At 38.4% G+C, this 12,094-nt stretch overlaps 1 protein-coding gene across 3 annotated transcripts in view; it reads left to right on the plus strand.

Moving 5' to 3' along the window:
* Positions 1 to 657: 657 nt before the first annotated feature.
* Positions 658 to 12,094, plus strand: part of LOC139135448 (protocadherin Fat 4-like) — a 39,294-nt gene continuing 27,857 nt past the window's right edge. For 2 of the 3 annotated variants that reach the window (XM_070702829.1, XM_070702830.1), the window contains exons 1-14: positions 658 to 1,014; positions 4,189 to 4,376; positions 4,511 to 4,643; positions 5,050 to 5,234; positions 5,519 to 5,651; positions 6,197 to 6,384; positions 6,598 to 6,730; positions 7,468 to 7,655; positions 7,790 to 7,922; positions 8,332 to 8,516; positions 8,801 to 8,933; positions 9,480 to 9,667; positions 9,881 to 10,013; positions 10,955 to 11,142. In XM_070702829.1, coding sequence (XP_070558930.1) covers positions 945 to 1,014; positions 4,189 to 4,376; positions 4,511 to 4,643; positions 5,050 to 5,234; positions 5,519 to 5,651; positions 6,197 to 6,384; positions 6,598 to 6,730; positions 7,468 to 7,655; positions 7,790 to 7,922; positions 8,332 to 8,516; positions 8,801 to 8,933; positions 9,480 to 9,667; positions 9,881 to 10,013; positions 10,955 to 11,142 — 2,178 coding nt within the window. In that variant the 5' untranslated portion in view covers positions 658 to 944. The remainder of the gene's footprint in view (positions 1,015 to 4,188; positions 4,377 to 4,510; positions 4,644 to 5,049; positions 5,235 to 5,518; positions 5,652 to 6,196; positions 6,385 to 6,597; positions 6,731 to 7,467; positions 7,656 to 7,789; positions 7,923 to 8,331; positions 8,517 to 8,800; positions 8,934 to 9,479; positions 9,668 to 9,880; positions 10,014 to 10,954; positions 11,143 to 12,094) is intronic. The other variant, XM_070702831.1, reaches the window with a different exon arrangement.

Below are 12,094 nucleotides of genomic sequence, written 5' to 3' on the forward strand. Positions count from 1 at the left end.
CTCACAATTTAAGTTTCGATTCTGAAATGAGTGTAGACAGGAGAGTGGAAAATGTTACTACTGGCCAGTTCAGTAAAATCAGTTCAATCAAAATGTCCGATCTAGTTGGGATCCTTTAAACCAAGTTTGCAATACTTGAAACGGACATTGATTTCACTATCTCAGAAACAGATCGACATGCTAAAAAAGTCAAACCAATAAAGTTGTTGAAAATCAGATAGTACTATATACGAGGTTAATTAAGCACGAAGTATATATATATATATATATATATATATATATATATATATATATATTATATATATATATATATATATATATATATATATATATATATATATATATATATATAAATTTGTATGGAAACCAGAAAAGTGCACACAAGACAATGTCAAACGTCCTACCATATCGACATCGATTGGCGGCGCTCTCACCTGACATCAATTTGCTGGGACTGCGGATCAACAGAGTTGACTCAACACGTACGCACTGAAATCTCTGTTCTTTGCTATTATCTTCCATGACCACGTCATTGAATCAACTCACAGTGGGCACTTGTTGCGATAGGTATGGCGGGACAAAGGCTGGCAGGCCCATTAAAGCGCTCCTTGAGTATTTATCATGTTTATGTACGCTCCAGTAGGTAATAAGGTCGTCGACGTTTTAGCAGGTGCAATAGCGCATGTCATCGATCAACGCTGGTATTTTTCTAGTTGCAGTCACGGCAGTGCTTTTTGCAATCACGGCTCTTGATTCTAGGTATACGGAACATTACCGAGGGATCGAACATTTCTCCCTCCAAACTTGAGTGACGGTCAACGTGACTTTTTCTTGCGGCTCGATTTACGATTCTTGTGAATTAACCTCGTGAACAACATAAGTTGTCATGTGTAACCCATTGCCCGAAATGGCGAAGTGCGTATGATTGTTGAACTAAACCAACCATGGCGTTTGAGCTTATCTGTTATCTGTTCCTGTGTTTGGCTCTGAAGTACACGTTTGTGATTTCGACACGTAAGTATTGTTTTTAAGTAGATTTTACCTTGATATCACTTGTATATCAGAAAGCATGTAAATCTGGAGGGGTGAACGATAATTTCACCTACCCCGGCCCTTGTTATTCGCAGTCACGCTGAGTCAATGTCGTCACAGTTTTGATCAGACTTTCTTCACCGTATCATAGCTTGACCTGCAATGCCTTAACACTCTAACGAATCGTTAGTAGGTCTGATTATTCCTGTGCAGTTATTTTAAGAATGATTTTTGGGTTTTTGTTGGGATGTGAACTAGTTGTTAAATGACATTATATTTTATGTTGTTTATAGTGCCATTTGAGTAGACACGCCACTTGATATAGGGAAAATTAAGCTCTCAAGATAACACACAAAGTGATGTTTTATGCAGATTGATGACAACCCCCATACAAAACCAAACCAAAAACAAAAGTGGTCAGGTCGCAAAGCAATCAAGCCGTTGACTTATAAACTAACTAAAGTATTGTGTGGCGCTTTCCAACATAATTTATTCGAAAACAAGGCGGATCTGAGATACTGTATTGCAGTTTAATATATGGTGTATAGCGTTGGCATTTAAGTCAGTTAATCACACGAGAAACAAGATTTCACATTAAAACGTGATTTACTTCCCCTGAACGTATCGTTTATGAGATGTACTGACACAAATGTGTTTGGTTATTTTATATGTACAAAACTGCAATGTGCAAATGATATCATGAAAACCTAAATAAATGCTCACACTGTATTGTGTATATCGAAATAAACGGCTCGACAGCACTCTAGGACGGTCAGCTGTTACACGGCGTCGTCATAATCGTTTTAACATCACTGCGTGTTTGCGATGCTGTTTACCACAATGTGTTGTATACAGCGCTAGGTGACTTCCGACCAACCCACCTTTGTTTTGACGTCACCATGGAAACACTCGATGCAGCGGAACGACACTGTGACCTCTGTGAAACTTATTGAATCGAACGATCAAACGTTGTACGTTGGGCAGCGCCTCTGAAATTACGTGTCCGCTAATTTAATATGTTTTGTAAGTCATCAAATTCGATTGGTTAGTCTTTGTAAATCTTAATATCCAGGCATGAGCTATTCATAATGAGGTCGTTTCGCGGACATTTCCATTACTTTGATAAACCGTTGGAATTATATGTTTTCTCCAATCACAAGCACAAGTCTTCAAAACAACCATGGAAACGAACACATATTGCAGTTTTGATAACATGTTCACTTTGCAAACAACCCTGAGTTTGTGATAGAAAGAAAAGAAAAGAACGCGCATATAAATCTAAGTAGCTGTAATGTAGTGCAGGTTTTGACAAACAAAGAGCACTGCCAGCAACTCTTCTTGTTGATAACCAAAATTACGTCAAGTTTGAGATGACGGTTTCTTCGGAAAGAAGTCTTGCACAAACGTCTCTTATAAGAACACATCAATTCGAGTGCACCAAGCGTCCATTACCAAACACTTATGACCTTCGCAATCGCTGCGTTCTCCATGCAATGACCGTGTTGGTGACAAAAGACGACTGTCCCTAAATGCGACAAGACCTCTACGTAGAAGATAACTAATCACTGTACTTATAGTCCGAAGGTTAACACTCTTTATATTTCGTTAATAAAATCGATGTGCAAGTCGACAACCTGTCTGAGAGCGATAGTCCTTTACCAACGTATAGGCTTTATTATTTCAAATACCCCACTGAGTGTTCGGGCATGTTATTTGTTGGAAACGGTATCCAATGAAAACCGACATTTTGGGTGCATTTGTCTTTTTATGACGCGACTTATGGGCATGCAAAATACCTAAGCATACTATAAAGCCCAAAAACAGCATTAAAAAGTGCAACCCTCGCTTTAAAAAGTTAAATCAAACCAATGAAGAGATTGGTATTTCAAATTTGATTTTTGCGAATACCGCAAGTTGTAGACCGTTTAGGGCTACCGCAGTCGCCACGTACAGTAGCAATTGTTACAATTTCTCTCAAACGTTGGTACTCTTATATAATATATACTGCATTCAAGTCTTTTAATTATTATACGGTGGTTGTGATGAGGACGTTGACAACGATGATGATACATGTTAAAGCTCCTAAGCGATAACTTTTTCTGTCGATTTCCAGTATTCTTTTATAAAAGTTTCTTGTTCCACTCGAGATTTACGTCGAATGGCCTAATGTAAAACTTGTCAACACAGCCTTTATGAATGTACATGTAATGTTAAGGTTCAGCAAGCACAGGCGGCCCAGACATATTTAGTTTTTCTCAGTTTTCTCAATCACGTCCTCTCCTTTTCTTCATGCTCTGACTGATCGGAGTAAATAAAATAAATGATTATATAACCTAACCTAGCCTCTTAATTCCTTTTTTTATTTTACACCCTATTAGGCCAAAATTCTGATCCGATAACATGTTTTACAAAAATAGGGTAGGTAGGTCGGCCGGAATATTTTTTTCAGAATATTTTTATTTTTAATGTGCTTTTTTAAGGGGATCAGGGCGGTCAAACACTGGCCACAACATTTCCAGAAAAATGTATTATGCATATCAAAGCTAGAAAAATACATCCTCGTTCAAGCTAAAATCAAATGCCAAGTAACGAACGAATGATTTTACAGATTTTTTTTTCTTTTTTTACTTCCGTGTTTACGTAGCTCTAACAAGTTTAGGGTCGGCAGGTAGAAAATAGAGTAGGTAGGGTTATCTGAACAGCACAATTTTTTGTTCGACCTTACAAGGACGTTTATCTCTCATTTACACATCTTGTGATTAATTAGTCAACACAACTAATGATGCAAATCCGTGGACTTATCAGGGATTTTATGGGTTGGTCAACATTGCGAAAGATAGAGATATACCCCGTTTAGTTACTTTTCCTGGTTCAACCCAGATGGTAACGGTCATGTGCTATCAGGCATCTGAAAGTCATAGTGCCCAAGATGTCGTCATCAACATAATAAACGTAGATGAAGGTAAAAGAATAAAATTGACTTTGGTCTTATTTCCTATTTGCCCTAAAATAAAGCGTACGCGTCTTTGGTCCATGCATTAGGCTATAGCTATGTTTTCAAGAAATAAAATGTCACTTGGGAATGATTAAATTTATGCAGATCCAATATAAATTTTTGTAATGAAATCTGACTTATGAATTTTACATTACTCGCAGCCTGTTCAATCACCTTTGCAAATGCCTCATATTCGGTAGCTGAGAAGACAGCTTCCGATTCTGCCATCATTCCTCTGCCAGACATCACGGGCGATTTTCCGGATGGAGCCGCATCACCTAAATTTGTCATTGCTAGTGTGACTCCGGGCCCGACGTCATTATTCGACATCGATGGCACCACTGGTGTGGTAAGAAATTTACCTACTATTGCATTCTGAGCTCGATTTTCAATTGCAGTAGTCGTTAAGCCAGAAAGCGACTATAATTAGCCCTTTGTCGTCCAAAAAGCGTACTGAAATATGAGAGGTAATTTCAATTGCAGTTGAAGGTTGGCAGCACTGTCCCAGACTTCGAAACTCATCCAACAACGCAAACGGTGGACATTCAATGCAAACAGATAACCGATGTTAATGGTGTAGAATCCGTGACAATCACCATCACTGATGACCCTGAACGTAAGTGTGTTGTTTGATGATTATGTCACGAATCGTCTTCTGTACCCAGAGCTTAATATGATCATATTAGGATTCTAACTCTCAAACTATCTTAGAACACATCTACTAAAGTAATGAAAACCGCCGTTAAAACCGTTCGGCCATATCGCAACCCTATAAACGATTAGGAAAAGATGGAGAATGTACACGTTGCAAGTTTAAACACTACTTCACATGACGCACATTCAAGCCTGGCACAAAAACAACAGCAACTACAAATAAACTACTCACATACAATAGATTTTTCAATTACTTACAGTTTGTTATACCTTATGATACATCTGAAATGAAACATTCAATCGTATAAAAATTAAATTATTGCATTTATCAATGCAATTTAATCATACCCGACATGTCTACTTTACAGCCTGCAGCATCTCCTACACCGGAGGCCCATTTACGGTTCAAGAAAATACCAATACTGGTCAAATTGCCATCGATGTTTCAAATGTCGTTTCCCAATTTTACGAAAATCAAGCATCGCCTGCATTTTCGATAACTATCAGCCCAGGTGCGGATACGTCGTTCGATATCAACCCTACGACAGGAGCGGTAAGATGATATTTCAAACACATTATAATGATATACTGTTTTGTAAACACTGGCCAAGATATAGATAAACTAGGTTACCAGAACACTTATTGACAGAACACTTATTTCACTTCTCTTTCCACTACGAAATTTTCTTCGTTTCCTATTTTAATAAGGTGTATTTTCACATATTTTTGCACATATTGCTTCGTTGAGAGCTAAAACTATGGAAACACTTCACGACTCTTATTCAATCGGATTCCTCCTCAAGACCATAGCCCATTACTCCTTTTTACTTCCATCAGTTGCTGGTAGGTGCGACTCCCCCTGACTTCGAGACAGATGATGCAATTCAAACTATCACAGTGACGTGTCATCAAGAGAGCGGCAGAAATGGTTCCACTCTTGTCACCGTTACCATAGAAAACGTCCTAGAAAGTAAGAACTTTCCTTGAAATAAACATTCAAATTGGTTATTTTACAGACCGTACAAAACTGCATTTCGAACACATTAAGAGCTTACCATTTATCGGTACTTGTCTTCGTGTGCTCGATCTCGCAGCGCCCACACGTTGCCGACTTTGCAATTTCTCTTATAGTTCTCGTTCTCTCCAAAAGCAATCATCCTTACTTCGTGCCTCTTTTACTCGCAGTCTCGACATGGATATTAAGAAAACCAATAAACATAAAATCAAATGGGATTAAAATCTCACTTTGCATAACTCTCTTTAAAAATTCAACATTTATATGTTATTGTTTGCTGCTATTGTGAATGGTCAGCCAAACGAATGTGATTTCATTAGTTTTGCGAAATAAATTTTGTACCCTGCGTTTGGCCCAAACTTCACTCGCGAAAAGCTATTTTCCCTGTCTCGTTTCTGGATATTGTTAACATTTGCTTATTTTTTCATGCATCCTCACACGTACATGAATCGTCGGAATTTTCTTTCAACAAACATAATGAATGAAAATCATTTTTACAGATTGTTCGCTGACTTGGTCAGCTCAGCCGTTTGACGTTGATGAGAACACCGCATCAGCAACGGCCATTATCAGCACAGCAGATTTTTCAGAAACTTACCCGGAAGACAAGACTGCACAACCATACGATATCACGGCAGTCAGTCCTGGCCCTTCAAATTTATTCACTATCGACAAAACTACTGGGCAGGTAAGTTCTTAAACGTGCGTACAACGTGAATTCTGAATGAAGTGTTTAGAGAGTGTCTTCTTTCTGTTCATTTACTCTGATCGAAACCATAATTTGAGTGTATTGCACATGTGATCACTTTAATGTAGCGCCCAGTTTTGTGGATAACAGTGAGGCGTAATGATGTGTCCAACTTACCAATAGTGATTTGGTTTCATCTTTACCATCGTCCAGATATCAATCGGAAGTGAGGTACCTAATTACGAGGACCACGGTCCAACTCAGACGGTGACGGTCACATGTTACCAGGCGACTGGAAATAACCATGATCAAGATGTCGTCATCAACATAAACAATCTAAACGAAGGTAAAAATCATAATGCAGTGTCAAATTAGGTATTGTACCACGAGGATAACATCACTGAAGTCATGTTCAATTAATTATTGATTATTTTGCTTGCTGATAATCATCAGTGTCAACGAAATTTAGTCAATTTTTGAAGAACCAAATGACGAATATGATCGGAAGTTTTTATGTCACTACAGCAATATTTAGTGCCTGGAATTGTTGGTATTGTTACAAAAACCTTCGATGTCAGAGTGATCTGTCTCTTACATAGTTCATACATTTGATATCAATATGTGATGATAACCAATTTATTATCAGACATGGTATCGTTGACTCGAATTGTACCTGTATACATATATCTTGCTGATCATTGTAAATATCAATCAAAATTGTTGCTTTAAGGAAGCCATCGTCATGGAAATCACTGGCATTTTTCTAATTTCGATGTAATGTTATTTTACATAGAATACTCAGTTGCTGTCAGTAAACCTAAAACGAATGGCCACACGTTTAGTCATGAGCCTTGGCCCTTTTTATGTCAATGTACTAGGAAGATAGAATTTAGATGATTTGTTTTTGAACTACTGGGCGATACGGCTGTTCAAGATTGAACTGCCAACAACTGAAACTTCAAGGTACAAAAATATGCCTCGATGAACAATGGAGACGGTATTTGAATAGTGACAATCCACATCGATAGAGTTTCATCTCGAAAGTTGAACATTAAAATCATTTTATATCTTTGAATACTGCAGCTTGTTCCATCGGTTTGGCAAGCACTTCGTATTCAATGGCTGAAAACACAGTTTCGGGTTCTACCATCATTCCTCTGTCAGACATCACTGAGGATTTCCCGGAAGGAGCCGCATCCCCTAAGTTTGTCATTGTTAGTGTGACCCCAGGCCCGACGTCATTATTCGACATCGATGGCACCACTGGTGTGGTAAGAACTTTGCCTGCTGTTGCACTCTTAACTCAACTTTCAATTACTGTATTCGTTAAATCTGAAAACCGTCATATTTCGCCCTTTAACCCTCAAAAGTGTGTACCAAACTATTATGTGATTTGCCATTACAGTTGGAAGTTGGCAGCACTGTCCCAAACTTCGAAACTCATACAACAACGCAAACAGTTGACATTCAATGTCAACAGACAACCGATGTCAATGGCGTAGAATCCGTGACAATTACCATCACAGATGACCCTGAACGTAAGTATCTTGTTTGCTGATATCGATGATGTCACGAATCGTTTCTGTACCCGGAGCTGAATGTGATTATATTTGCTCGAGGAGGATTTAAACTCTCAAACTATCTACTAAACGATAACCGCTGTTCAAACCGTTGGGCCATATCGCTACCCTATAAAGTTCCTATAAACGATTGGGAACAGATGGAGAATGTGCACGTTGCAAGTTTAAAAGCGACTTCACATGGCACACATTCAAACCTGGCACGAAAATGTCTGCAACAACACATTAAATAGACTAGATTTTTCAATTTCTTACAGAGTTTGTTATACTTTATTATAAATCTGAATTGACGCAATCAATCGAACAAAAATCCAATTATTGCACTTATCGATGGAATCTAATAATGCCCGACATGTCTACTTTACAGCCTGCAGCATCTCCTACACCGGAGGCCCATTTACGGTTCAAGAAAATACCAATACTGGTCAAATTGTCATCGATGCTTCAAATGTCGTTTCCCAATTTTACGAAAGTCAAGCATCGCCTGCATTTTCGATAACTATCAGCCCAGGTGCAGATACGCTGTTCGATATCAACCCTACGACAGGAGCGGTAAGATGATATTTCAAACACATTATAGTGATATACTGTTTTGTAAACACTGGCCAAGATATAGATAAACAAGGTTACCAGAACACTTATTGACAGAACACTTATTTCACTACTCTTTCCACTACGAAATTTTCTTCGTTTCCTATTTTAATAAGGTGCATTTTCACATATTTTTCCACATATTGCTTCGTTGAGAGCTAAAACTATGGAAACACTTCACGACTCTTATTCAATCGGATTCCTCCTCAAGACCATAGCCCATTACTCCTTTTTACTTCCATCAGTTGCTGGTAGGTGCGACTCCCCCTGACTTCGAGACAGATGATGCAATTCAAACTATCACAGTGACGTGTCATCAAGAGAGCGGCAGAAATGGTTCCACTCTTGTCACCGTTACCATAGAAAACGTCCTAGAAAGTAAGAACTTTCCTTGAAATAAACATTCAAATTGGTTATTTTACAGACCGTACAAAACTGCATTTCGAACACATTAAGAGCTTACCATTTATCGGTACTTGTCTTCGTGTGCTCGATCTCGCAGCGCCCACACGTTGCCGACTTTGCAATTTCTCTTATAGTTCTCGTTCTCACCAAAAGCAATCATCTTTACTTCGTGCCTCTTTTACTCGCAGCGTCTACATGGATATTAAGAAAACCAATAAACATAAAATCAAATAGGATTCAAATCTCACTTTGCATAACTCGCTTTAAAAATTCAACATTTATTTGATATTGTTTGCCCGCTATTGTGAATGGTCAGCCAAACGAATGTGATTTGATTAGTTTTGCGAAATAAATTTTGTACCCTGCGTTTGGCCCAAACTTCACTCGCGAAAAGCTATTTTCCCTGTCTCGTTTCTGGATATTGTTAACATTTGCTTATCTTTTTATGCATCATCACACGTACATGAATCGTCGGAATTTTCTTTCAACAAACATAATGAATGAAAATCATTTTTACAGATTGTTCGCTGACTTGGTCAGCTCAGCCGTTTGACGTTGATGAGAACACCGCATCAGCAGCGGTCATTATCAGCACAGCAGATTTTTCAGAAAATTACCCGGAAGACAAGACTGCACAACCATACGATATCACGGCAGTCAGTCCTGGTCCTTCAAATTTATTCACTATCGACAAAACTACTGGGCAGGTAAGTTCTTAAACGTGCGTACAACGTGAATTTTGAATGAAGTGTTTAGAGAGTGTCTTCTCTTTGTTCATTTACTCTGATCGAAACCATAATTTGAGTGTATTGCACATATGATCACTTTAATGTAGCGCCCAGTTTTGTGGATAACAGTGAGGCGTAATGATGTGTCCAACTTACCAATAGTGATTTGGTTTCATCTTTACCATCGTCCAGATATCAATCGGAAGTGAGGTACCTAATTACGAGGACCACGGTCCAACTCAGACGGTGACGGTCACATGTTACCAGGTAACTGGAAATAACCATGAACAAGATGTCGTCATCAACATAAACAATCTAAACGAAGGTAAAAATCATAATGCCTGAAGTCATGTTCAATTAATTATTGATTAGTTTGCTTGCTGATAATCATCAGTGTCAACGAAATTTATCCAATTTTAGAACAACCAAATGATGAATATGATCGGAAGTTTTGGTGTCAACACAGCAATATTGAGGACATGGAATTATTGGTATTGTTTCAACAACCTTTGTTGTCAGAATGATATGTCTCTTACATAGTTCATACAGTTGATATCATTATGGGATGATAACCAATGTATTTAAGCAATAAAGCACACCCAGCGACTGTATACCACGAGATTTTGACCTGTTCATGACATAAATGCACGAGCGATAGCGAGTGCATATGAAGTGAACTGGTCAAAATCGAGTGGTATGCCATCGCTGGGTGTGATTTCTTGCTATTATATCATAACAGTATGTTGAAAGTCTGGCGTGGAACGTCATAAACGGATTTTTGCTCAAGCTGATAGCTCGCGCATATGCCAGCCGTGGTATATCGCCAACTTGAATATACCACGGTTCTTTTCGTGTCTCGACCAATCAGATCGCAGTATTGGCACCATAAATGTCTGGTATGATATAATATCAGATATGGTATCGTTACTCGAATTGTACCTGTAGACATATATCTTTCTGATAACGATAAATACCAATCAAAATTGTTGGCTTTAAGGAAGCCATCGTTATAATGGAAAAAATTATTCACAGTTTTGTTATAGACCCCCATGTATAGTGGATCAATATTTTCGGTGAAATTCCAAAATTAAATTTCTTGTACACATATGAATGCAGCCTTATCTGTGCTTTCTTCACTGTAAGTTTCTAAAGATAATCGTGCGTGTTCAATTAGTTTTTAGTGTATGCTTGACTACATTGACCAGCTTCAGAAAACATATTAGATTTGCCATATCCCAACGTGCTGCATTGTCTTCCTATTTACAGATTGTTCCATCGGTTTGGCAAGCACTTCGTATTCAATAGCTGAAAACACAGCTTCCGGTTCTACCATCGTTCCACTATCAGACATCACTGAAGATTTCCCGGAAGAAGCCGCATCCCCTAAGTTTGTCATTGCTAGTGTGACTCCGGGCCCAGCGGCCCTGTTTGATATTGACGGCGCTACGGGGGAGGTATACTATGTAAAAGCCTAATTTCAGAAGAATTTCTAGCGGTTGATCTAAACACTGACACATGTTTGCATATCGTAACAATCCATTTATATATACTAGAACGAATCCTTGACTTGCCCCAAGTCTGTGGGCATATAAATATGAAAACAGAATAAATTGAAGGAATAAAGTCTAGCAGACTGTAGCGTTAGGGTAGGCTGTTGCAAAGATCGTGAGGTGAACGCGCTTGGCCAGCTAGTAACTGCTGCTGCTGGGAGAAGCCAAGCGACGAGGGCTAGTCTACACGAATCCATACTTCATCTACTATTTTCTTTTTCCACTTTTGTTTAGGGACACTTATTATTCCTTATGCCTTAGCAGAAAATGACACTGATGTGTGTGTGTTCCTTGGTGAAAATACAACCAGAATACAGGCATTCTGTGCAGTTATGGACGCCTGACGTTGGTCGTCTACTTATCCTTTGTTCTTTGTTCTTTTCTTAAGGTTCCAAGACAAGAAATTGACCTTTTTAATCTAACAATTCTCTGGTGTTTAATAAGCTCAGAACCCCTGTACATTATACATTTTCTGAAAGCATAGATATAGGGGAACATTTTGGTAACCACAGTGTCACCATTGTTTACATAACAATCATGTGAGAGGTAATTTGCATAACCTTACAAAAATTGGTTTTCCCTATGTTCTGTCTCAATACTTCAAAATATCTGACTCAAACTTGCTGGAATGCAAGCTGTCACAACGCTCTTCCAAAGTGTGTCTCAGATTTTTTATCTTGCTTAGTTTTTTGGGTTTTTTTGGCACAATTTTAAAGAAATTGGGTTAAATTCACCCCTCTGGAAGTTTTTTGGGCATAAAAATTAAGAAAGTTTTAAAAAATCTGAGACACACTTTGGAAGATCCTGAAGACAACTTGCACTCACAAAAATTTCAGGCACATATCTCAAAGCATTT

Source organism: Ptychodera flava, chromosome 6, assembly GCF_041260155.1.
Source record: "Ptychodera flava strain L36383 chromosome 6, AS_Pfla_20210202, whole genome shotgun sequence".
In the NCBI taxonomy this organism is placed as follows: domain Eukaryota; kingdom Metazoa; phylum Hemichordata; class Enteropneusta; family Ptychoderidae; genus Ptychodera; species Ptychodera flava.